Source organism: Epinephelus lanceolatus, chromosome 4, assembly GCF_041903045.1.
Source record: "Epinephelus lanceolatus isolate andai-2023 chromosome 4, ASM4190304v1, whole genome shotgun sequence".
NCBI classification, from domain to species: domain Eukaryota; kingdom Metazoa; phylum Chordata; class Actinopteri; order Perciformes; family Serranidae; genus Epinephelus; species Epinephelus lanceolatus.
In genome coordinates, this window is record NC_135737.1 from 29,276,369 (window position 1) to 29,304,334 (window position 27,966).

The 27,966-nt window shown below is 42.2% G+C and overlaps 2 protein-coding genes across 2 annotated transcripts; one reads left to right on the forward strand and one right to left on the reverse strand.

The window, feature by feature from the left end:
* Positions 1 to 811: 811 nt before the first annotated feature.
* LOC117259929 (ectonucleoside triphosphate diphosphohydrolase 2-like) lies at positions 812 to 16,940 on the reverse strand. The gene is made up of 9 exons (XM_033631736.2): positions 16,777 to 16,940; positions 10,705 to 10,822; positions 9,815 to 9,965; positions 9,558 to 9,717; positions 9,066 to 9,293; positions 7,514 to 7,786; positions 6,231 to 6,350; positions 5,881 to 6,015; positions 812 to 5,740 (listed from the first exon to the last, which is right to left on the reverse strand). The coding sequence occupies exons 1-9, from the start codon at positions 16,894 to 16,896 to the stop codon at positions 5,531 to 5,533; spliced, it is 1,515 nt and encodes a 504-aa protein (XP_033487627.2). The 5' UTR covers positions 16,897 to 16,940; the 3' UTR covers positions 812 to 5,530.
* Positions 16,941 to 19,814: 2,874 nt separating this feature from the next.
* Positions 19,815 to 27,935, forward strand: sarm1 (sterile alpha and TIR motif containing 1). The gene is made up of 8 exons (XM_033631735.2): positions 19,815 to 20,957; positions 24,426 to 25,044; positions 25,137 to 25,349; positions 25,452 to 25,543; positions 25,619 to 25,945; positions 26,040 to 26,229; positions 26,538 to 26,659; positions 27,051 to 27,935. Exons 1-8 carry the CDS (start codon positions 20,494 to 20,496, stop codon positions 27,160 to 27,162), a joined length of 2,139 nt encoding a protein of 712 aa, XP_033487626.1. The 5' UTR covers positions 19,815 to 20,493; the 3' UTR covers positions 27,163 to 27,935.
* The last annotated feature ends 31 nt before the right edge of the window (positions 27,936 to 27,966 follow it).

Here is a 27,966-nt window from a genome sequence, read left to right on the forward strand (position 1 = left end):
AGTGAACTCCTTATGATGTGTATTTAATTCCACTTAATAAAATAATGATACAGGCTAATATTATTTATACATTTAAAGACACAAGTATAGCCCATTGACCCATGTAGATAAACCACGGATGCTTCATGGTCTGAAAGGGGTTTTATGTTCTAGACATACTATATGTTGCAATTTTTAGTCTTTAACAGGAAATGAAACAGCCCTGAAGCCACTTGCATTAGGTTGACGCTCCACCACATTCATCAGCATTGGCTGTATGGGTGACATTTTGACAAGAGGAAAGCCCTTCAAGCTTCCCTTATCTGTAAGAAGAGCTGTTTCTTTCAGAGAGCATTGACCAAATGTTATGGATGTTTTCTGTGCTGCTGCTCCTTTTTCCTCCATTGTAGATCTGCCCAGGTGTGCTGCATTAGTTAACGAGGTGCATGGAGGAGGTGCTTAAGAGCTCCTGTGCCAGCAGCAGAGGAGAGAGGCCTTTGGTGTGGGGACTGCTGGTCCTGCTGCTGCTCACCGTGGTATTTTTGTTGTCTTGTTTGCTTGTTTCCATTCTAATAAATCCCATGGATTTGAGTGTTTTAAAGGCGTTCATGTGGGTCAGTGTTGGAGTTTTGTTCGCCCCATAGGGCTGCCTAAGGGTGGGGTGTAACACCGAAGTTAAAAAACAATCAGTGACACACCTAGTTTCATCTTTGCCCTCTGCAGTGATGGCTGTAAAATATTCTCTTATCAGAACTGTCAAAGGTTTTCTGGTTACCAGGAGCAAGGATGAACACTATGGCTTTATGGTCAGGCACAATAAGACACAGAAGAATCCACATCAGTTGTGATTTATTGCAGTAGTACATCGAGGAAGTATGGCACCAATAAACACTGCTGGTTTTATCTAAACAGAAAATGTGCCATGTATTAATTACCATTCACTGAATCTAATACAAAGGGAACAAATATGTGGCTACCTGCTAACAAGAGTTAACACAATGTAAAATAATTCTAACTTTACATATCTTAAACATTGAGGTACTTCAAACAGAAAACTTAACATTTTTACTCTGTCAATTAATTAACAGTTGAGCCCAAGGCTCTCCTGCACACACCTGAACTCAATCTCTCTCAATCAAGCCAGGCTCCTCCTCCGTCCTGCTCCTCAGACTGAGAGGCCGTTTACACGTACACGGTGATTTTGATAAACGGAGACATCTTCCTTCGTTTGTGCCCTTCGTTTACACGCAAACGGAGATTTCTCCTCTGAAAACGAGTCTTTCTAAAAACTCCAGCCAGAGTGGAGATTTTGGAAAACTCCGGTTGCGCGTTTGCATGTAAACTGAGATAAACGCAGATAAACAGAGTTATAGGCAGCCCACGTCACAGTATGCGCCGGAACTTGCGCCTGTGTAAAAAGTGCGACCTATGTTGCTATGGTGACAATGGATACATGGAAGGCTTGAGCTTCTCGTTACACTGCCACCTACAGGTTTGGCATGCTCTTGTGTATATATACACGGGTAAGTGTAAACGATGATCTTTTTGAAAACGGAGACGGTGAAATGTCCGTTTATGAAAATAGCCGGCCACGTGTAAACGGCCTCTCAGACATAATCTTCACAACAGTGGTGATTTGCTCCATCAGCTTTCCTCAAAACTTGTTGTAGACAGAATAGCGGACCTCCAGCTGAGGTGTTATGTGGATGTCGAGGAAGGGAGGAGCAGACTGGAGGGTTGGCAGCCATTTTCCATGCAGTCATGTAAAGCAGCAGAGATTAGTTCTAGCTGTAGCTGTTTAATTCAGAGCCAGTCAAATAAATGTTTTTTTGCTTATTTGCAATGTCTCATATCAGGTAAAACACAGCTTAAGACATTCAACAGTGACATCTTTAAAACATTTTAAATGTTAATTATTATTATTTTTTAAATTCTATAAATAATTTCCCCTCTTTTGGCTCTCTGGGGAAGTTTTTACTTGTGGTTTTTACAAATGTGTTGTCTGACAGATTAGACAATTATGAGAACAAAGCACATTAATAATGCAGAGACATTAAAATATTTGGCTACTGAGGACACTTATTTCTCAGAGAAATAGTAGCTTGTTACATTCATTATTTACTACCTGAGGCTTGTCCAGCAAAGGAAGCATTCTGTGCAGAGAAAAATAGAGGTGGTTATATGTGTTCAGGTGATATCATATCAGCATATTACTTTCCTTTTAGCTTTTATCAATTGCTAACAAGTGTGTACATTTAAGATACTTTTTTAAAACTCTTAACACAGCAACACACGTACATCACACATTTGGCTACATGGTTAACGCTACTCAGTAGCACATCTTGTTTATTAAATACCAATACTACATTTTAAAATGAAAAAAAAAAATCTCTACATACACTAACTCTATCAAATCACAGAAAACCTGACACAGTATCAAATAATTCTTTTAAATACTGGCACATGTTTTCTGTCCAAGAGGAACATATAGTCACTCACAACACAAACAAGCAAACAAAGAACAGAATTACTGCTTTGAACACTGTTTAGCGCAGACAGATGATCAGGAACCTCCATCACCTCAACATCCCCCCACTTCTCGTCCACTAGGTGAACAGCTTTCTCACCGACAGATATAACAACAACATCATCCTCACCCTTCATCACCAACACCAGAGCCCGGCAAGGTTGTGTTCAGAGCCCCTTCCTGTTCACCCCCTACACCAATGACTATATCACCCACCCATGATCAGTGACCTATAGCTCAATGTAACAAAGACAGAAGAACAAATGATTAACACTTCCAGCACACACAGCACAGCCCACAACTCCACCCAGAACCCCACCTGCATTAATATTGAAACTGTTATGATGGCAGAGTGTTTCTAATATTTCAGACTCACCCTGGCCAACACACTACCGACATCCACACATGCTGCCACAAAAGACTTTCTGTTTGCCATGTGCAAACTCAAGGCACCTTCTGTTGCTGCTCTCCACGCATCATTCAACCCATTCTCCTCTGTTGTCCCCCCCATTTTCTTCACCATGTTAAAGGGTAACTTTGGTATTTTTAGAGATGGACTAAATTTTCCCATGGTTTTGTGTCTCAGTGTCAAAAGGAAACAAACATTTTTGAAATTGGTCCATGACTGAGGAAAACTGCTGCAGCCAGCAGCAGTGAAACCGACTGCAGTGAAATTTCTGTGGGAAATTGAGCCTTGTCAATTTTTGGCCACTAAAAGTGCTTGGTTTTGACTGACAAGCTCAGATTTTTTTTTTCCAGTCAGTCTCTGTGTGTTTGCTGGGCGTGGCCTCCTGGTTCCCTCCTCCTACCAATCCTCCTGAGTGCCAGCACCTGCTGAACCTGCACACCTGAGTCTCACCAACAATCAGTCTGCTGCAGTATAAAACCCTGGCTCAGGCTGCCACACTCTCTCAGATCATTTAGGCCTAGTCCACACGGACCTGTGTACTTCTGAAACCGAAGTTTTTCGGGCTCCAGTTTCCCAAAAAAAATTCATCCACACGAGTGGTATGATAAAAAAAATATGATATCCACACGAAACCACAAAACACGCTACCAAGTGATGTAATACACATGCCAAAGCAGTAGGTGGCGATGTAACTTCTAACGGAAAGGCTATTTTATCCTATCAGAAGTCAGTCAATACCGGAATAGGGAAGTGCGGAAAATAAACACAACCCGATCCACAAAAATAGCGCGACCTAATTCAACAGCAGAGGTGCCTGAATGACCAACTACACAACCACGAAAGCAGCGATGGGCCTGCCAACGGAGGTCCGACCCGGCTGGATCCAGAACCTCCGTTGGCAGGCCCGTCACTGCTTTCATGGAAGTGAAGTTGGGGTAGCTAGAAACAGGAGCAGCCTCCTTCGTTGGTCGTTAGGTCGAGCAGCTGGATATGCCATCCAAAGAGAGCAGATAGCACACTCACAAATAATGTTAGCACCAGCATGTTTGTTTGGCCGCCATTTTACTAGCTATTTACCATTGCTCTGATGTCAAACAATGGAGACAGGTAACAAAGTACTGCGGTTATCCTATCTACACGCAACTGCTGGCACCGGAGTCTTCCAAAAACTTCACCCTGGACTCGGTTTCAATGCAACGCGGTTTCGGGGGCCCAAAAGTGCGGTTGCGTGTGGCCAAACAGCCAAATCGCATAGAATAATACACGGTTTCAGAAGTACATGGGTCCATGTGGACTAGGCCTCAGTCTCCTCTGCAGTACAGACATCAAGGCTAACTTCCAGTTTTTTTGTTTTTTTTTTGACACTTTGTCTTTTTGTATTTTTTGGGCATCATTTCACATTTTGTCCACTTTGTGTCTCAGGTTCACCACACTAGCCTCAACCATAACCCGCTATGTCCAGCCTCATTCTCGTCTTTTGCCTCCTGATTTTGACTGCTCTGCCTTCAATTAGTCTGCCTGCTGTGCTTCGCCAGTCCCTGGGTTCATCGCACTACTGAATCTCGCCTCCATGTTTCCCTCCCATGCGTCTCTTCCTCGCGTCTTAGCTCCGCCCTCGTTGGACGGAGAGGGAGAGATGCGAGGTCAGTTTGTGATGTTATCTGTCTTTACTCTGCATGAAACTCCAGTGATGTTGTGATGTATCAGATTGGACTGATCAGCTGTCCAATCAAGAACTGATATCCAATTAGGGGTGTGTGTCGGTCAGTAAAAGACTTCTGGGAAGGCTACACTTGTGTCACTTCCCTCCCCACTGAAAGCCTCCCCTCGACTCCTCGACTCCTCCAATTGCATTTAACGTATTGAGATGTCCTACAAGATGGTGAGTCTAAATCAATTTCTGGGTCAAGTGATCGAGTATAGAGGACGGAGGAGCCGAGGAGGGATATCAGGATGAACTCCCTGCCCGCCTCAGCCATCATTTCATTTAAGCCTTCAGCACCACTTCTATGAACTACAGTAAACTGCCTCTAACCATTCAGTTTCCTGGTTTGCATTTGGGTCCTAAGTTGACTTGCCACAACACTGGTGGGATAAGCAAGCAGCAGTCCCTTCGCCGTTGCAGGCTGCAGTGGTCTTGCTCAATAGTGGACCAATTTCAAAAAGTGTTGTCCTAATTAGTCACTTAGACACAAAAAAGGGAAAATATTGTTCAGGCTGGAAAATACCAAAGTTACCCTTTAACTCCCTCCAGCAGAAACTCATGCAAATCACACACAATGCGCACAAAAAGATTGACCTCCCCACCCCTAACGTCTCACACCTTAATAGCAAAGCCATCACATGCAGAGCACACACCAAAATACACGACCCCATGATTCCCCCTCAACCCATTCTTCACGCAGATAACTGTCATGTGTGTAGGTGCTATGTGTGTATTTGTATTAATGTAGATGTATCTGATGTCTTTCATGTAGTTATGGTGTGTGTATTCCTGTTTATGTGAGGATCTGTGCAAACTGTGCTCAGACAAATTTCCTTGGAAAAGGACAGTAAAGAATATATCTGCTTTCAGAGGAATATGAATTGGACTGAGAGGTGGGTCACCGTTGCTCTTACACCATGCCCTCTTTAGTTTTTGAGTTCCTGTAGATCATCATCAGTAGGTATCCCAGCACAATAAGGAGGATGGCGATGAAGAGGAAGAGAATCCCCCTCCAGGGCTCTATGGGCAGAGCCTTCATCAGTCCAAGTCTCTGTTCTGGTACCATATTGCTCAGATTCAGCATGTACCCTAAAGCCCAGCCTACAGATGCTCCTCCTGCCTGAAAACACACAAGAGAGGAGCCAGTGAAACCAGACACACCACAGCCAAGCCTACTGATGTCAGTGCAGCAGACAGTTCTGTTGGTAAGTGTCAGTGGTTTGAACATATACTGGTTTCATTACTTCCTTTACTCCTCACCTTTATCTGAAAAGAGATGGAAGAAAAGGAGCGCTCATTGAAACCGTAGCCCTGCAGTAAGAGGACGCGGATGTAATTGGACATGGCGCAGGAATGCTTTATGAATTTCTCCTTCAGGTTTGGATTTTCAGTCAACTATGGGTGGAAACACAGTGGGTTAATACATATACATATATATATATATATATATATATATATATTGTGTGTGTTATAAAGATTATTCAATAGCAGATAACATATGGGTTTTTTGGGTTGAAATAAGAGTCAACTGACTCATTACAAGGTTTTAAACATGAACATGTTTGAGAATCCTTATTTAGGGGCTCAGGGAGCTGTGATTGTGAGCGTACCTCAGAGAAGGTCATGTTGCAGATTCGTACGATTGCCTCCTCCATTCGGCTGGGGGATGTGATGGAGATGTCGGTGAGTTGGTTCATTTGGCTAAGTGTGTAGAAGAAGGCAGAGAATGCCTGTGGAGAGGATGGGGCACTGAATCAATACAGAGTCACACACTCTTCCCGAGCAAGGAAAGATTAGTTTTCATAAAAAAATAAAAGATTAAATGAGGACAGTAACATGGGGTGGAACTTTTAAAAGTTTCTTGTTAAATTATCTTGAGCTTCACAAGTTCCGGTTTGAGAATGAAAAGAAAAAATGTCAAGAAGGACATAAAACTGGCAAAAATGTAAATGGAAAGGTTCTCAGTGCTGTACGATGTTACCACTCTATCACGATGTATATGACGTTCTTCAGCAAGCCGTGAATTAAAGCTGTAGGTGAAAGTGTCACTATATTCACACAGCACTTAATAAGACAAATAAAATGTGAAAATAAAAGTTATATTTCTCTGCCTACTCTATTGTGTTGTAGGGCCTCTAATGGCCTTACTGTATATGAATGAAAACAATATGAGTCAAGGAGTCTCTAATTTAGCTGTCAATCATGTGAATCACTGCTCATGAACTGCGGTCAAACTATCAAATCAGTCAGCGCTGATCAAATACAGATCAAGATTTTGTTACTGCATTGCCTTTTTCTCCCCTCAAATGTTGTCAGAAAGATATCTTAGTGTACTGTACTGTACTGACTGGGACACTAACTTTCTCATTTTACAGCTAAACAGTACACTAAAATGTCTTTCTGAAAGCAGTTGAAAACATCTGCAGTAACAGAGTCTTGATTCATATTTGATCAGCGCTGCCTAGTTTGACCACAGTTCATGAGCAGTAATTGACATGCTGGACAGCTGCGTTGGATACTCCTTGGCTCTGATTAGTTGTTTTCGGTGTGTAGATTCTAGCAAATGCCATTAGAGGCAATACAAAGAGAAAGAGGGACATGTTTCTTTCACAGATCATTTGTCTTGTGTATTCTTAGAGAATACAGTGACAGTTTCAGCAAATATGACACAAAGATAATTTCCTTAAAGTTACCAGCTGTATCTCTAACAACTGGCCTGCTACACACTGCGCTGTGGAGAATTAGCAAACATTGCAACTTTAACAACATATAGACCAGCAAAACAGTTCGCAATTAAAATGTTTGGTCTATGAGTTAAAACTATTCTGCACTCTTTTGAAATTTGCCCCTTCGTCTATACGTTGTTGCCGTCTCAGTCTAAAAGCTCCCTCACCATGAATCTTCCTCTCAGGGTGGGCTGAAAGACTCCATCAAAGGAGCACTTGGAGTAAGAACAGTTGTCGAAGGAGAACAACAATTTTACGTTGTCCCGGCAGCTCTGATAATCTCCTGTGCCCACCACTGATACAGACATCTGGGGGTCGAACTGGGCTGGTCTGTAGCGCTTAGTGCACGGAGAATCAAAGACATCCTCTCCCAGCTTGATGAATGTGTTGTACTGTCGTGGATAGCAGGGATGTAACACCACAGGTTTCACACCTTGAGTCTGTACAAGGCAATAAAGACAAAAGTGAAACATTCTCCTGGTAAATATGAAAGGAAAATGCAGCATATGACAAGTTTAATTCTAAATAAAGTGGTAGAATAGGTAAACATTCTCAATTTACTAGCAATTTATATTGACAGGTAGTATTTATACTCCCTATGTGCAATCATACATTATGTATTTCACTGAAGAGCACTTACTTACATTGCTAGTTTTGTCTACAACTTTTTGAGAATTACAAAAAATAGGCTTACCTTTGGATTGACAACCAACGAATTCCAAATACTTAATACTTCCTTTATTTATACAGCATCAGGTTGGTGTGATATTTTTCACATTTTGGGAAATTTTAGATATTTTGCAGGGAGTTAGATCAGAAGATTGAATCCTCCAGCATCTGGTTAGCTTAGTTTGGCACAAAGACTGGAAACATGGGGAAACAGCTAATCTGGCTCTGTCCCATGGCAGTAAAATCTATGTACCAGCACCTCTAAAGCTCACTTATTGACATGGTATATGATGTCTACCAAATCTGTAAAAAAAAAAAACCCTGAAGGTTTAGAATAACAATTTGTGGTATGCGACTGTTTCTTGGCCTTGAGCAATGACTTCCTAGCATCTTATCACTGTGTGATTACCAGGCAACCAGTGGAAACTCCAGAAAGGTTCAGATGTTGGTAGATACATTTTGACCCCTTCAGCCAGGCTAGTTGTTCCCCCATTTCCAGTCTTTATGCTAAGCTAAGCTAAAGGGCTACTGGCTCCAGCTTCACATTCAGAGGAAATTAGAATTGCTAACTCTCTGACAATTTGGGAAATAGCTAGTTGTTTTCATGCAAAGTATTCCTCTGAGCAAGCTTAGTGCAGCAGCTTGTTGTAGTAAATATACAGTTCACCCAAGGCACTCTGGTGCAGATATCCTTGTTAGCAAGTGTACTGCACTACTGGCTTTGACGAGAGCACAGAGGGGAAATTAGCTAGCCGTTACTAGCATCCCCAGCAGAAACAGTTGGCTGCGAAAATATGGCGAACACTTAAACTGTGGTTTTTGTAGGTGTCAAAACAACATTGCCAAGCTTCTGTGGCATACTCCTACTTGCTTCTCCAAAGTGGGGGCATGCTGACCGACATCTACTGTAGGTAATACACTGACTAGGGATAAGTACCTCATACAGTCCCACCTCAAAAGATCAGAACCATCACTTTAAGGCAGAAATCATGAAAATGTTGATGTTTCTCAACAACAGCCATATGTAACAGACTTTACACTTAATGGTACCGTGATAAGATGAGCCAGCAGCCTCTGCAGGATCTGCACTTGGCCGTAGCACAGGAAACTCTGGGTGTATAGTCTGTAGGTTCGTCCATAAAGCTTCAGCTCCATCACATTGTCTTTGTCCTCCACCTCTTCCGAGGTCTCAAAAGTGATCTGTGTGGAAGCTCCGCCTAAATCCAAAGCTCCAGTTGTCTCACTGCCTGGATTCAGCCAACGCCCGACAAAACCATACTGAATGACAAGAAAGGACATGTCAAGATGTAACAATTTCAATTGATGTAGTACAATAGAAATTTCCAAAACTGGACAGAGTTTAGAAAAAATTCAGTCAAAAACACTTTTCCAAAGCCCCTGTGTGTGGAATTTTTCAGCCATGCAACCAACGTGAATTGAATGCACTATATAATTAATAATAATAATTGCCATGAAAGCACATTAGGATGAATTTTTGCCTGTGTGACTTCCTGTGTGTTGAACTGAAAAGTCAGAGCTCACCTTGACAAAGTTCTCAAGTAAGTAGTTGACTGTGGCCCAACCGTAAGCCCCCTCCTCCTTTCCATTCAGCACGCTCGCCTCTTTGAAGTCGAAAGGGTAAGACCGCAGCTTGTTTTCCACTTCCTTCAGCACCCGCTGAGACTCTGTTGCATTGACTTCGCTATTAAAGAGAGGTGAGAGTTAAATGGAGAATTAAACAATATTAAATCCTTCCATGATCCATGCCATGTACTGTCTAAACAGGAAGTTCGACTGACTTCAGGAGTCTCATGCCTGCAGTAGCTCCCAGATAGAGTGGAGTTTGATGGTGCCTGGATTTGGGGATATCCTTCACAGCTTGTTCCAGACAGGCCTCCAGACTTCGTGCTGCATCACCAGGAGCACCTGCATAACTGGATATCCCTCCACCTTGACAGAAAGAGAAATTAGTTCTGCTTTTTAAGAACTCCTGACCTTCTCGAAAACTCAAAAAGCTTGATGGAAGAAATCTCACAAGCAACAACTGGCAGTTACTAAGATGGCAGACGTCATTGGATAAGTTGTTTTAGGATGACAATGTATAAGTTAAAGCCAGAACTTTACCACCACGACAGTCTGGGTTAAAGCATCAGCTCAAGCAAATTACACTTACCTTGGTTTGTATCTAGCTACCCAGATGGTTTTGGTTTAACTTGACCAGGGTTTAAAGGTAATTTAAGGTAATTGGGGTGAATGGAATTTTTTTTTAAATTTTCATTTACAAGTGTCATTTTTTAAGCTGTGAGCCCTGCAAGTTGACCTGCACTGTATTGTGATGAATTTTAGATCTGAGAGATTAATTGATGGATCTCAATACCAGGTACAATTAAACCAAAATTATCTGCATGGCTAGAATCCACGAGAAGTAAATGAAAATATGCATATAACAACTGTTACGGTAATAAAGGGTTAGCCTGAGATCTACCATAAAAACAAGACCTCTCAGGCAGTACTTCCTTCCAGGCCGCTAGCTGACCACAACTAGCTGTACCAATCAAATACTGACTTGACTACCTGCATCTTGTTGTCACTATCAGCCTTTAAAGCTCATACCAGGCAAACACTATTCTAAAGCAGTGATGCAGCATCGATTAAGCCAGCCTTCTCTCACCCACTGGGAGGAGCTCACCTTCTCCATGACACTTGCTGTGCTGGGTAACAATACCAGTGCCATTTTGCTTGTCGGCCGGCCATTTGTAGATGTACATGGAGGTGTGGGATGAACCGGCGTCCAGAACAATTCCATACTGAAACACAGAGCATTAAAGTCAGAAACAAACAATAGGGAAGCAGAACATACAGCAAACCTCCATTACCTTTAGCTATTATCAATGCTGCTCAGAATGTACATCGATGGAGTTACCCCAGTATGTTGCTTTGCTGATGTATCACATAGACTTGATATGACATCTTGAGTACCTCAGTGCACCTCTCATAACACAGTATCACAGACTACACCTGTGAAAAAACACTACCTAGCTGGTACCAGACATCAACATGACGTCAAAAGGACCTTACACTCTTACACTGGACAGACGTTACATTTTAGTTGGAATGAAAATCGCGCTGAAGATATTTTAAATGTTCAAAAATGTTGTGTGGACGTTTTCCTGACGTTGGGTTTTGTTCTCCATACCTTGCATCTATATTTTGTTATCTAATTCTAGAGATGTTGGCATGAGACGTTTTCCTGACATTGAACTTTGGTCACCCAACGTCATGACCTAAACTCAACCAAATGTGGATGTCTAATAATGTTGGTGACCTGCTGGGTAGTGTGAAGTTCTGTTTTCCATAGGTGGAAAAAGTACTGAAAATTTGTACTCAAGTACAAGTACTGTTACATTACTTAAATTGTACTCAATTACAAGTAAAAGTACTGGTGTTTAAAAAATACTTAAGTAAAAGTACAAAGTAGTCTTCTCATAAACTACTCAGAGTATTAATTACTTTTAACCGATGGATGTTTTATTGTGTCATCAGTAGCAGGCATTTGATTCGATTCACCTGTATAAAATATCAAAAACAGCTCACCTTATACAGTGAAATTACTGCAATGATATGCCTACTATGAGGCAAGAGTGTAAACACATGGCACACACATGAATACAAGGGGCTCACTGACTCCACAAGAGTCACACCTTTCCAGTCAGCCCCAAATTATCCAACTGTAATACTGTTTAAGGACCCCAATATGCAGGAATAATAAAATAGAATAGGCGAAATTACATGAATACCGCACGCAAAATAACTGCGTGGGTTTTGCACAAAACTGCAAGGGATTAGAGTGAAGTGGATGTGTCTGTAAAGGGGTAACGCTTATCATACGAAAACATTTTCATTCAGGTATTTTGAAGTAAGAGAACAAGGGACCCTTTGCTCGTGCCCTGTTTTCCATGCTAAACGTTAGCCTAAATTTGGAGCACTATTTACCCCCCTTACCGATAAGCTAACATGACATGGTTAATTTTTATGGTTAATGTTTCATTTAACATAGCGTCACTCTAACACAAAATATAGGCCTGCTGAATGTCAGCCTGTGAGTATTAAATGACTACAGATTTAATTTATTGTAATGACAGTGGTTAAAACATTTCTAAGAACTGTAGCTCAATTATGCATGCACGCACGCGCACATGTTAGCTACCTCCATCTTATTTTAATATCAGGCAAACCAATGGCAGTGACAATATCTTTGCAGACTTATCTTAGCCAAACTAATAACCAGTGCTTAATTTGTAAAATTAGAAGTAGGGGACCACTTTGGGACTCTGAGAGAGCAGTGTTCCCCCTCTCCCAAAAGTGGGGGAACACTTTTTTAAGCGGCACCCGAGCCGCCTCACTGCGCGACCCCGAATGGAATGGTCGTGACATCTAGTGTTGTCACGGTCCCAAAATTGGATCCCACTGTACGATACCAGTGAAAGTATCACGGTTCTGAGTAGTATCACGATACCACAGCGAAAATGAGGCAGATGTGCCTTTTGTCATTTATAAAAAGATAAATCACTTTTCTATAATACGTCAATGATATTTCAGTGGAATAAATTACATACTGACTTATTCATAGTTCAAAAACAGCATCAATAAGTGATTAACATAGGGGGGATCAAAATTAAATAAATAAAAAAAATATAAAAATCAACCAGCCACCCTCCTCCCCTGACAAGTAAAGAACAGTCCCTTCATAAGTAAAGAACAGTCCCTAAAGTGCGGTGAAGTTTGTGGACCGTTACCTGCCACAAAGACAGAAATGTGAACGGCTCGTTTCTCTTCTGACACGCCACATACCTGTGTGCCTCGGTTGTCCAGGTACTACTGGGCAGTCATGACGCCAGCTGGAGTCTGACTCGCCAGTAAGCCGTTATGTTGCTGCACGGAGCTCACGGGATTTGCGTGGAGCGCATGGACACTCACCCTTGGCTTCTTTGTCTCCAAATCTTCAGTCCATAAATTAGTCTCTACTCCGCTGTGTAGGTATGTTACCGCCAGACACCTATGCCTGCTGCAGTGGAGTTGTCCTTTCCTTACATCATAGATTAATTGGCGCGGTTGCGATCGGACAGCCTTATTGGCTACAAAGATGCAGATGAAAGGTTTGAATATTAATTCAAATTGTGGCCGTACTCAGTAGCGACTTATGATTTTAAAAGTAGCAAAGTAGATTACATGGTGTAAATTGTACTCAAGTAGGAGTAAAATTACACACTTGAAAAAAATCATAAAAGTACAAGTACCCAAAAAATCTACTTAATTACAGTAACGTGAGTATTTGTAATTCGTTACTTCCACCCCTGCTGTTTTCTGTGTGGATTTTATCTACAGAGATATTTGTATTAGCAGTTATAAACACTTTGTGTTGTGCAACTTGTACAGCTTTTCAGGTTTGTTATGTTAAGTTTGCACTTAAATGTGTAGCTACCATGTAGCTAAGGATGTAGCTACGGCATAGACGTCTGGTAACCTGTCTTTTTTGTTTTGTTTTGTGGTGACAATCTTGCAACTTCTGCAGTTTTATTAAGATGATGGCCTTTTATGGTTGAACTCATTCTTTTTGCATACAAATTTACTTTCATGGGACTAAAGCACTATTCAGACGGGATTAGTTTTACATGGGCACGTGGGGTAATGTCACTTTACCACAGGACGTTGGTAATGGCCAATTTCCACGAGATAAGAAATATCAGTAAAACTACCACAAGTGGGAGGGGTAAATCCATTCACGCACAGCCGTCCCCTCCTGTCGTCATGTGCGTATTAGGGCTGTCAAAAGCACCATGTAATTGAGTTAGAATATTTTCGAATTAATTTAGTATAGTTCGAATAATATTCAAATTTATTTATTTATTTATTTTTTACAAAAAAACCCGCAAAAAATAAAATGCTTATTGCTGACGCAATATGAACGTGACACTCAGATGAAAATACCCGTTTTGACCTCACTATAGTGCCAGGTATGATCAACTTCTGCCTCGCTATCTGAGCCATGTCTGGATACTTCAGTGCGTAGTTTTCCACCACAACAGTGGATCCTGGTCGGCTCGTAGTGGTGTCTCATTCTGGTAACGTTTCATCTCTTCTTCAAAAAGGGTAGGCAGTGCAGGGAGGCAGCAGGTGCAATGCTCTCCCTGTATGTCTCCCCGAACAGGTCACACATCGCAGACAGCACAGTGGGTGGTGTTGGCGCAGCGGGCTCCTCCGTCTGTGCCTCTCCCTCCGTCGCTGCGTCCTAGCCCGGCTTGTGCGCGAGCCATCTCCGCCCGAACGGGATTCGCCGTGATATACAACATTATTAATAGTATTAATTAATTATTAATGATATTTGAATTATCAAATTTAGGTTCGAACTTATAAAAAATATATAGGCTAGGGTTAATTCAGGGTGAGTGGGACATCAGGTTGGGTGGGACAGTATAAGTAAATTGGCTGTATTTTCTCCCCTGGTCACTGAAAATAAAAACTTTTTTTTGCTGAGCCTTGCTGTGAAACCATATTATCAGAGGTGCTTACACTCATTGGTGTGATGTCACATGTGGGGGCGGGGCCAACATCAATCAGGAAGTTGACCCTGCATAACCCAAGATGAGGAAAATGGCAGATTGGAATGGAAGATTTTGATTGTTATGATCATAAGGTTATAAAAATGTTTTCGCCAAGATATTGCAGAAATATTTGCTGGAAACATGAATTTGATGCACTTCTACAATAAAATCAGAAAAAAATGTTAAGATTATGTTTACATTTATGGAATTAGGCTATTTTTATAACACAGTTTGGGTGGGTGGGACAGCATGGTTTTGGGTGAGTGGGACAGCACCAAAAGGCACTCTTAATGAATAAAAATGATCAATCCTGCCATAGGGAATCATTATTTATGTTCCAGATTAATAGTTCCTAACCTTCTTGTGTGTGCACACCCAAAATTTACCACACAATTGTTGATGGAGCACCTCAGTTTTACTGCTAGCCTGACTACCTAGCTAGCAAAACAGCTAGCATAAACAGCAAGTGTACCCAGCCTACTAGGGATGCATGATAACAGATTATTTCCCAGGATCTAATTTGCAAATTGTCCCCAACTCTTCAAGCCTATTGTTGATGATAGGATATATAGAGGAACACACACACACACACACACACACACACACACACACACACACACACACCAGCCAATACAAACTGCACACACACACACACACACACACACACACACACACCAGCCAATACAAACTGCACACATGTACACACAAACACACAGACACACACTCACACACACACACACACACACACACACACATATACACACACCCCTGCCAATACAATGCAACATAGTTATCAGATAATATGTGTACTAGATGCAGACAGTAGGGAACATTTGTTCATCAAGTGTCAACCTATACAAAGTTTAGACTTGATTTCTTTCCAAACTAATCATGATTAATCCACTGCAGAAAGAATGGCACCAGAGAGGCAGAGAGAGAATGAGAAGGCAAGAAGAAAAGTACAGGGAGAAAACAAAAAGTTAAACAAATGTGTTGTCCCACTCACCCAAATCTCACACACAAAAACGAATTTTAGTCAGTTCACAAAAAAAGGTATGCCATGCATCCATGGAACATAATCAGATCTTCTTTCCTCCTCAAATGGATAGGTAACATCTTCAGCATTACAGAAATGTATCATATGTTGGGTTATTTTTTGAAATCCATAGCCAGAAATCTCACACAATGCAGAAAACCGAAAACTGTCCCACTCACCCTGAACTTACCCTAGGCTATATTCGAATATATTTAGAACTTAGATTTTTTTTTTTTGACAGCCCTAACACACATATTTACTGCTGGTCTATTCGCACGGGATTAGTATTACCTGAGGTAATTGTCCGGGACCCTCTTACAGAAGGTAAAAGTCGCGGTAATCTTTACTGACATCGTGCGGTAGTTATCACTGACATGGCACATTCGGACGGGACTAAAATCTATGGTAATTATTACTTTACCCCACGTACCTAAAACTAATCCCGTCCGAATAGTGCTTAAGACGTAGTATACCATATAACAATAACATAGGGTACTTTATTGTGTAATTCTGTAGACAAAGAGCAAAGGCAGTATATGGCAGTTTCATGTGTCTGTGACATTAACATAAGAAATCCACCCTAATGTGCTTTCATGGCAAACCCTCAAACCGCTTCTTCAATCTCACACCCTTTGTTTCTTTCCGTCTTGTGGTTCTTTGCATCAGTTCCTTCTGCTAAACACTGTTGCTGACACTGGCATCGAACCTACTGCATGTCAGAGCAGGAAAAGAGTTAAAAGCTGTATGTTCCTTATTTGAGCATTGAGCTGATACACACAGACTTATAGCTGAGTTTAGACCACAGAAATGTTTTCTTTGGACGCTCCTCTTGACTTGACTGTAAAAAGTGCCCTTTTAACCATCAATACCAATATACATTTTATTATCTCAAGGGAAGTTCTAATGTGCAGAGCTACATGTATACATTAGTGAAACACTGATACAGTGGGACAGCACCTGTGTCCTCGGCATTTGGCAGAACACATCTTTATGACCCATGGTGCGAGTAAGTGATGTATAAAGCAAAGGAAAGCTGGAATAGAATCTAAAAAAATTAAAGACCCTCCAGAAAGTCAGACTGCCCTACCTTCAGCCTAGAAAAAGGGCAAATTCTTCTCATTACCATGTTCTCAGGTGGTGTCTCCATCTCTTTAGCTGGAATGACCACCAGCAGAATCCCGACTAGTGCGAGTATCAGCAGCACAACCGCATAGATGATTTGGCAGTGCCTGTGGAGACTCATACTGGAGACTGTGTGCTCAGATACTTCTTGCAGCTCTGCGTGAAACCTTGTGAGCACTTAACGCTCAGTAAGGAAACCCACATAAACAATGGGCGTGCGTTGAAGAATTGTCTGTGGGTTTGGTCTGAGCTTTTGATAATAAGATTGCCCCTGTAGGGCCTTACGAACATACACACACACGCTATACAAGTTTTTTGGACATGTTGATGATAAAAGTTGTCTTCCTGGCTGTGGATAGCTGGACACTGCAGTGACGGGGGTGTGGATGATGCCAGATGTGCAGCCTCTGTCAAAGCTGGAGGGCTTTCAACAAGTACAGCACCTGCCTGGGACCAAGGCCAGATGAGCCAAACCTTGTTTTTTTAGTTACACCACAAATTTCCTAGTAATCACAATATCCTTGGGTGACATGGATACAATAGAGCATCACATGAAGTCAGTTCAATGAGTCAGGATACGAGGGTGGGAAAAACTGGCTCTCTTAACTGATGGAAGGGATAGAGAACAAAGAATAAGAGACACAGGAGATGCAATAAATGAGTCAGCAAAGGTAAAGAATGAGAATTTTCTTGATGCATGGTTTCCTTTGGACAACAAATACAAACATCCTTTTCATCCAGTACTAATTTTAATATCTGAATATCTGTTTTTACTTTTGTGTGTGTAGCTACGCAGTAATTATGATATATAGGGGTAACATGCCCTCCATTGTGTTGGTCGTGATTATCAGCTGACTGCTAAAACAAGAACCAGACTAAAGAATTCAGTCATAATAACAATTGCAGATATACAATGTAAAAGAGGAAACTATGGTGCAAACAAGAGACCAGATGAATGCGTTTTGATCAGATTTCACAGGCTTATCTCCACTGCTTTCTGTCCCCGTCACTCAGACTACAGGATGTGGTGGGGCAGATATAAGGGGCCTAACTGAATGTTGCAGAATCTGGCAGCATGTAAGTAGATCATCCGACCTGACTCTGCCCAGCCTTGCCTTTCAATGCACTTACTTAATACAGTATCTCAGATATATCACCAGAACATTTGTTGTTTCTTGCTTTGTTGAACACAATCCAAAGTTCAAGCAAGTCCCACAGTTACACTGAGCACTGAATAAATCAAAAAATGATGGGGATTACTGTTGGCAGGTCAGGGCCTGACAGATTAAACGCAAAAAAAACCCTGTTTTGTTCATGAATTCAAGGTAACACGGCCTGACTAACTGATACAGTGTTGGGCAGTAGCCTTACTAACTTAAGTACATTTTTTCAGTAGTGTAGTGATAATGTCACAACGTCAGAAATACACACAACAAGGGCTGAGAAAAGAGCTGAGAGACAGAGAACAGTATTAAGTAGGAAGACAGGAGAAACAATGACATACTGATGCCACGTGTTATTTGCAGTACATGTTCATGTTCTAATGTCCCAACAAAAGAAGTTTTTGAACATTTTTTTGCCTACCTATTTGTTTGTCTGCCATTTTTTTCTCACCACTATTGGACATACAGTCAGAAAAGTAGCTTTGCAAGTAGCAACCTACTTTTGCCATTCTACGGTAGCTTGGCTTGCTACATTTATCTGGGGATACTTTAGTGTGTAGTCAAACTTCTTTTGGATGTAGATTAACTGGTAGCTTAGCTCACTACATTTTCCAAGTAGCTTGCCCAACACTGCTGATATACAAATGATCATTTTATGGTTGAAGTATCCCAGTAATCTGTGGTGGTACTTGGTTGTGTCGGGTGCACTAATACATTGATCCATCTGTGTCGCTGTCATCCCTGGCTGTAAGCCTGTAAAACACTCAAAGCAGTGTCGGATGTTGATATATAACGTCCCACTGGTGCTCAGTTGGATTTAGGTCAGGGCAACGAGAGGGCCAGTCGATGGCATCAATGCCTTCATCATCTAGGAACTGCCTACACACTCTGGTCACATAGCCTGGGCATTGTCCTGCACCAGGAGGAACCCAGGGCCCACTGTACCAGTGTACGGTCTAACAGCAGTCAGGTACCGTTGGCTATGACATTTAGGTTTGTGCGACCCTCCAAGGATATGCCTCCCCAGACCATAGCCAAACCGGTCATGCTGGATGATGTTACAGGCAACATAATGTTCACCACGGCATCTCCACACTCTTCCATGCCTCTCACCTGTGAAGAGAGCGGGGCAACAATAGCGGACCTGTTTCTGTTTCTGACAGTTTGGTCAGAAACATGCACACCAGGAGCCTGCTAGAGGTCATTTTGTAGGGTTCTGGCAGTGCTCCTCCTGTTCCTCCTCACACAAAGGAGCAGATACCGGTCCTGCTGCCGGGTTGATCCCCTACTACGGCCCTGTCCAGCTCTCCTCGTGTAACAGCCGGTCTCCTGGTATCTCCTCCATGCTCTTGAGACTGTGCTGGGAGACACAGCATGTATGGATGTGCCATTTTGGAGGAGCTGGACTTCCTGTGCAACCTGATTGGTCTGCAGGTACCGCATCATGCTACCAGTAGTGACAAGGACACCAGCAGAACACAAAACTAGAGAAGAATCAGTCAGGAAGGATGAGGAGAGAGCAACTGTCTGTGGCCACCACATGTAAAATTATTCCCTTTCTGTCTTGCTTTTGCCTCTCCATTGGACCTGTTGTCACTTTGATTTGCACCAAAGCAGCTGAAACTTGTTCATAATCACTTGTGCTTCCTAAATGAACAGATTGATATCCCTGAAGCTTATCTGACTTGGTGTTATACTGTGACAAATGAGGGTTCCCTTATTTTTTTGGGCTCTGTATGCCCCTATTGAGTTTGAAACCTACTGACATTGTGGCTCAGAGGTGTTACTCCTCTTTCTCCAGCAGAGGGCCTGCTGTGTTTACAGTCATCACCGGGCCGTGATGAGCTGTGACCGGCTGTGATGCAGTGAGGGGAGGAGGAGAAGGTGGAGGAGGGGGCGCCTCTTTTCCTGTTCATCCCCAGCAGTATCTGGAGCCGGTGGGCGGTGCAGACCCCTGAAGACACCGTCAGCCTGCGGATGCTGACCAAAGGATGCGATTGGTCGGGGGGCAGCTATTTTAGAGCGGTATCACATTTTGTATTTGTGCAGGGAGAGGAGCCGCTACAGTGCGTCAGATAAGGTGGGAGGACAACTGTAAGAGACAAACAGGTCTTCTTTGTCTTCAAAAGAGAGACAACAATAGTCTGTTTTCTTCTCCGGGAAATAAGGATTTGCTCTCTGCTGTTTTAGTTTGAGGTCCTTTTGGCCTCTTCAAGGACACTTGTGCAGACAGATTGTGTTAGGGCACTGAGTCATCTTTGGGTCGGTGGGATAAAGAGACAAAGCAGCAGCTGTTGGATATGCGCAGACACACTGTGACCTGCTCAAGATCTGCTTATATGAGTGTTGTACGGGCTTACTGCCAGGGATGACATCGGCACAGAGAGGTGATGCAATTCTGTGAAAGCTGTCACTTTAGATTTACTAGTGTGATTTACAGCTGAGGCCTTGCCTGACGCATCTTTGGGAGGCATCAGCCTGGAGACCACTGATAGAGGAATAAGAGGCCTTTGTAAACAAACACATCTCAGCATCCACTGTGCCTCCGCCGGTAGATGCTCTTGTCTCTGACGCTCTTCCTGTTGAGGCTTTATCGACATTTCTCCACCATGTTCAGCTCAGACAGACTCACAGTCCCGGAGTATGTCAGCCGGCTGCAGAGAGGAAGGGGCGGCTCCGGCTCCGATCCCAAAGCGGTCTCTCCGGGGATCAACGCCGACGTCCAGGCGGTCCTGGACAGCGCGCTCCCCGCCCTGCGCTCCGCCATCAGGAGGCTCAAATCAGCCAAGGAAACCTCCGATTCAGATGACACCCGCAGGGCCATCGCTGAGCTCTACCAGCTGGTGGAGGAGGCCTGGGTTTTGCCCACCGTAGGCCGTCAGGTGGCCGAGGAGATCTGTAACAGGATCCGGCTGGATGGAGGCCTGGAGCTGCTGTTACAGCTGCAACAGACACCTGCTGTGGAGATCACCTATGAGTCTGCAAAACTGCTGGAGCAGATACTCATATCAGAGAACAGGTACAGTGTGTATGGACAAACACCTTGACAGTATGATGCAGTGTAATACAGCAGCTGTACCATAAACAAACAAGTTACCCCTTAATGCTCAGCTTCTGTTAAGATTATTATCCTCATGTGGTTTTTGAGGCCTTTATTTATTTATGAATTTTGTACAGGAGTAGACAAAACAACACAAGCAACTACCATGCTATACAATGAAATAAACAAGTAGGTATTTCTACCATATGATCTATTCAGGACAAAACAACAGAAACAACTCACCAACATAATAAGCTTATGTTTTATGTTTAGAAAGGGACAGAGCACAATAATAAACATGAAGTCACTGAAGTCACATAAATGTGCCAGATTTAGCCATACAGGCTAATTTTCATCTGCAGTCCCTGGCAGGTTGATGGTCTATGTGTATATAGGAAAAAGACAAAACCACACAGAAACACATAGGCCTAGGCGCAGATAAAAACAGATTGATTGCATGTCCACAGAAGGGCACATGAGCACAGGGCAAGCATATAACCATAGACAAAAGCACATAAGTAGGGACAACAGCACACAAGCACAATCATCAAGACAGTTACATAACCATAAAACCAAAGCACATAATGTAAACACAACGTACTATACATAAGCACATAAGCCCTAACATACAGTAATGAAACGAGGACATTACCACTAATTCAGATTATGACAACATGTTTGATTGTCCAGAGAAATGTGACGTTCCTGAGCTCTGTGGGTGCAGTGTTCCAGTTGTGTGCAGCTTGACTGGAAAACGCTGACTTTCTCTGTGGTATTTAACCAAGATAAAACTGAGGTTCTTGTTATTGGAGCAAAAACTGAAAGAGAAAAGCTATCTGACCATCTAAAATCATTTGTATTAAAACCCAAAGAACATGTAAAAAACCTTGGTATTATAATTGATCTGGATCTTAACTTTGACCACCACATTAAAAACGTAATTAAAGTGTCATTTTATCACCTAAGGAACATTGCCAAAGTCAGACTGTTTCTCTCCCAAGCAGATACAGAAAAATTGATTCATGCTTTTATCTCCAGCAGACTGGACTATTGCAATGCTCTTCTGTCTGGTTTGTCCATTTCTAAGTTACAACTTGTGCAAAATGCAGCAGCACGTGTTCTGACTAAAAACAGACAGAGGGCACACATCACTCCAGTTTTAAAATCACCATATTGTAAGGATAGACCGATACATCGGCCGGCCGATATATCGGGCCGATATTTGAGTTTTTTATTTGTATCGGCATCGGCCGATACGCGCGTGGGTTCGCGAATTTATTTTTCCCTGGCATGATTTACAAACTGGCATCCACGGGCAACTCTGTGTTGCCGGAAGACCCTGCAGCGCACATGCAGCGAATCCTACTGTGTACAGTAGTTGTTGTTTTATTTATGCTTCAGCTTAAATATTTGTTTATTTTATAAAGACATTACTGGAAGATTTAAGAGCACTGAACTCTTTTTTTTATTTGAATGTATAATAATAATAATAATAATATTCTACCTGTTCTACCTCAACTTTCCATCTTGTTTTAGTATTTTTTACTGTTCAATAAATGTTTCTTATTTTAAATTTGAGACCTGTAATATTTGTTATCATGGTGTCATTTTTTTGATGTAAATTGAGGGAGCAAAAGCAGTATCGGCCCCAAATATCGGCTCAAGAAAATCAGCAGTCCATAATCGGTCATTGGCTAAGGGTGATGAAAAAAATCGGTATCGGCATCGGCCCTAAAAAATCCATATCGGTCTATCCCTACTATATTGGTTACCTGTCAGTCAAAGAATACATTTTAAAATTATTTTATTGGTTTTTAAAGCTCTAAATGGCCTGGTCCCATCAGACTCAAATCAATTAATTGTTCTGAAGGTTACAACAAAAAGGCATGGAGAGGCAGCCTTTGCTTATTATGGCCCTAAACTCTGGAACAGTCTACCTGAAGGTCTTAGGACCTCTAAATCTGTTGAAACTTTCATGCAATATCTTAAGACACACCTTTTCACCGTGGCTTTCTCTTGAAAAGTGTTTTTATGTATTAATGCTGTTACCAGGCATTCTTTTATTCATGCTTTGATTTTGTTTTTTATTTCTAACAAATGTCATGATTGTCTTTTCTGTTCAGCACTTTGTAATGCATTTTATGCATGAATTGTGCTATATAAATAAAGTATTATTTAGTATTATTATTATTATTTTACAATTCCTTTCTGGAAGCAGATCTGGTAGATGAATTCTGCTATTGTTAAATAAATTAATTGAGTGGAGGGGGTGTCAGGCCATGAAGAATTTTATATACAAGTAAAATATTGTCAAATTTGATCATATTTTTGTTGAAATTTTACGATGATGGTATGAATTTGACTGTTTATCCAATGTTTAACACCTGTTTGTTCAGTCTTTCTACTGGTTTTATTGTAGTTTTGCCTGCTTGAGGCAGTAATTCATGTGTGAAAAAAATCATTGCACTGAAGTACAACTTTGAGGCCTCTGTCTTAAGAGTGGCGGCTGATGTAGTCTAAAATTTGCCAAATTGAATTTGACTCTGTTCCGCTTCCAACTAAGGCTACAGCCAGGCTGTTTTTATTGCTTTGTAAATGGTAATGGTAGTATTCATGTTTTTGTGTCTCCTCCTTATATATCCAAGTTGACCTATGACATGTTTTTCTGATTATTCCATTCATTGTTCAGTCTATAAAATGTTTGAAAACTGTGACAAACACCTGCCATCGAAGTCTCAGCTAACGTGATGTCTTAAAATGACTTGTTTTGTCCGACCAGCAGTCCAAAACCAAACGTTATTTAATTTACAGTGAAATATAACAGAGAAACACTGCCTATCTTCACATTTGAGATGCTGGTGCCAAAGAGTGTTTGGCATTCTTGCTTGATGGATAACTAAATAATCAATTGTCAAAACTGAAAACAGAATTTTGCCTACTATACCCTAGTAGATTTTGAAAAGACTTAAGTCTGACACTCTCTCACATCTAAAGACAATGTTAGGCTTAAGTCACACATAATAAGATTTTGCAAAGAAGAAACTGTATTTGTGTGCAAACTTTACATTTTGGAATTTTTGCCTCAACTCACACCAGCCTCCACTGAATAACTGTGGTGTTTTAGCTGGGGGAGTCCGTGGGAATGAGAGACAAACAGGTTCAAAAGTTCAGACTTCTAACTAAATTAAGTGCTGGTTGGTGGATCAGATATGCACCAAATTAAACACAGACACTTGGTCACTCCACAACTCCCCATTGCTTCTTGTTCAAGAAGTCATTTGGTATAAGGCTGGCTTAATTTCATTCATTGTTGTTTCAGCCCTTGTTACTGGTCACACCTGTTTGTGCCTCATTTGTTCAGGAGTATTTGTTTACACTTCACTTAAGAATTGCAGTCAGTCTTTTTGATTCTGTAGGTTTTAATATCTTACAAACCTCTTTTGGCAGAGATTATGTAGCCCGTATAGGTCTGGGGGTCGTCCTCAACCTGACTCGACATCAGGAAGATGCACAGCTGGCTCGCAGCGTCTCTGGAATCCTGGAGCACATGTTCAAACACACCGAGGAGACGTCTGTCCAACTCATCTCTAACGGAGCCCTGGATGCCCTCCTCTACTGGTGCCGAGGCACAGATCCCACTGTGCTGCGCCACTGCGCTGTGGCGCTGGCAAACTGTGCCATGTACGGAGGCCACCGCTGCCAGCGATGGATGATTGAGAAACAGGCGGCTGAGTGGCTTTTCCCACTGGCCTTTTCCAAAGAGGATGAACTCATTCGCTTCCATGCGTGTCTGGCTGTGACTGTGCTAGCTGCAAACCGCGAAATCGAGAAAGAGGTAGTGAAATCTGGAACCTTGGAGCTGGTGGAGCCATTCATCGCGTCTTTGGATCCGGATGACTTCGCCCGCAGTTTACTGGACAGTGCAGACTGCATGCAGGGGAAGACAGCGGCTGATCTGCAGCATCTTTTGCCTTTACTGGATGGCACAAGACTGGAGGGAAAGTGTATTGCGGCCTTTTACCTTTGTGTTGAGACCAGCATCAAGTCTCGTCAGCGCAACACCAAGGTACAATCACTCATTTTCCATGCAGCTCAAAATTTTAAGTACTACTGTCTGGTTGCTTTGTTGTGACTGAGTTTTAATGTGTTTCCTTCAAGATATTCCAAGAGATCGGCGCGGTGCAGAGCCTAAAAAGAATTGTGATGTACTCCAGTAATGGCACAGCCTGTTCCCTTGCCAAGCGGGCACTGAGCATGATGGGGGAGGAAGTGCCCAAACGTATCCTGTCATGTGTGCCCAACTGGAAAACCTGTGAAGTGCAGACGTGGCTGCAGCAGGTTGGCTTCAGTGCCTATTGTGACCGATTCCAGGTGTGTTTAACACTTTTAATAACTAACACAGAGATAGATATGTGCATAAAGATCCAGCTACCAAACAACATGTCTGACATTTCTCACTCTCTTACTGCACAGGAGCTCCAGGTGGATGGAGACCTGCTGCTGAACATCACAGACGAGGAGCTGAGAGCCGATCTGGGAATGACTGCAGGCCTCACTCGCAAGAGGCAAGTGGTACAAAGCTCTTCAGCACATGAGCAATGTGACACCAGTCTAACTATCTGTTCTGTCTCATCCTGCAGGTTTCTGAGAGACTTGCGTGTGTTGAAGACTTACGCCAACTACTCCACATGTGACCCAAACAACATGGCTGACTGGTTAGTAGATGTGGACCCTCGTTTCCGTCAGTACACCTACGGCCTGGTCCAGTCAGGAGTGGATCGCAACAATGTCCAGAACCTAAACGATGTGCAGCTCCAGCAAGACTGCCACATATACAACGGAGTCCACAGAGCCAAAATACTCTCTGCCATGCGCAGGCCTCTAAAACCATGCCACACCGACGCCCAGCCTACAGGGCCTGACGTGTTCATCAGCTACCGTCGGACCACTGGCTCCCAGCTGGCCAGGTCAGAACTGAAACAGGATTAGTGTGAAAATAAAATGGGTTAAATTAGATTCACTGCATTTTCACTGACTTTCTCATGTCTGCCCTGTCCCAAGCCTCTTGAAGGTGCACCTGCAGGTTCGAGGATACAGCGTGTTCATAGATGTGGAGAAGCTGGAGGCCGGTAAATTCGAGGACAAACTGATCCAGAGTGTACAGCGGGCACGCAACTTCATCCTGGTTCTCTCTGCCAATGCGCTCGACAAGTGCATGGGTGACACTGACATGAAGGATTGGGTGCATAAGGTCAGACATCTTCCATTGTCTGCATGTGAAGGACTCCATGTAGAGATGTTAGCTCTCATTAAAACATTAACTCCACTGTACTTTAAGCCTTTGTTGAGATAGTCTACATTTATACTGATGCAACAGCTGTTTGTGTAATCGTAGCCCTGTCGCATTCATACACTCTGTCTGAGCTGTCCGTTCAAATTACCTATCACATTTATATATTGTAGCTCAAACAAGTGATAAGATGTTTTCAATCTGTGCTGTAACAAGTCTGGCTCTTTTAGTATTTTGTAGACTCATTGGAACTGTCATCCATTTTGCAGGAGATTGTTACAGCCCTGGCTGGTAAGAAGAACATAGTTCCTGTCACAGATAATTTCCTGTGGCCTGACCCCATGTCTCTGCCAGAGGACATGAGGGCCATCCTCAACTTCAACGGCATCAAGTGAGTCGCTGTACGCTCTAAAAACCCAAATAAACCACTGTGAAAAATGGGTTGTTATTGGTTGGCACAGCTGTGTAACTAGGACAGTTTCACATTGCTGACCACATGGTTGTGTGGTGTACATACCCACGGTTAGCTTTAATTAGGAAGGGAAATCCCTTTCTCTTCAGGTTTAACGGCTGATTTAGTTTGATGTGTGGTTGTGTATCAACTACACATGCTCATGCTGACATTATTAATATTTTAAAGCCTCTTGTATTTCTTAAATGAATAATTTATGAATACAAGGGTTAAATTTTTATCATTTGTGATCCGTGTTTAGCAGATCTGTGATACATCCCTTAGAGACAGTGGATTTCATCAAACGCCTGTTGCCTTTTTCTTGACACAGATGGTCCCATGAATATCAGGAGGCCACCATCGAGAAGATCCTACGCTTTCTGAAAGGACACAATGACCAAATCGACAGCGCAGATGCCTCAAAAGCGCAGAAGAAGAAATAAACCGACATGAACAGTTTGATCTCACCTATAATGACTTCAAATGATGCCAAATTCCACATGGCCTATGGTGAACAGGCCGGCAGCTTTCCCTGCTCTGCCCCAGTGCATGTGAAATGAATCTGATTGTGTTTATCTTACATGCTCAAAGAAAGACCTAATATACTGCAAACATTAAGAGGAGATTGAAAGGGGATTTCAGATTGTATACAATAAACTGTTAGCCTTTAATGATAGTACCCTCATACTGCTGTACATGTGTAATCAGGTACCGTACACGCCTTCTGTCTCTCAGGAAAATAACTGTGATAGATCAGCCGTCAGTGGTACCCCAGCAAAATCATCAATAGCAATTCACTAATCACTAACATTATATGCAATCAGCTTCCGTTTAACTCATACTGTACATTCACAGGACCAAAGCATATTTGTGTTTAATGTTCGGGTTGATGCATTGGATTGTTCATGATGAGAGTTTCCACGGTGGCATAATCTAAACCGAAGGAATGACATATTGTACAGAAATAATCGAGCTACATGCTGCAGAGCTGCACCCCTTATTTAACCAAATAAAGATCGAAGGAGTGTACAGGCAACGACAAATACCCATGTAGTATTAAATGTTTTCTTCCTTCTGTATAATTAACTTTGAATTGACGTATATGAACTTACAGAAGTCAAAAATGCAAATGAAAATGACTCCATCTGTGTTACAGTGTCTTGTCGACTGCCATTAAAACATAGTGTGTTACATTAAACTTCCATTTAAGATTGCTGACTTGAGGTTTCTTTGTTATCAGTGTTATC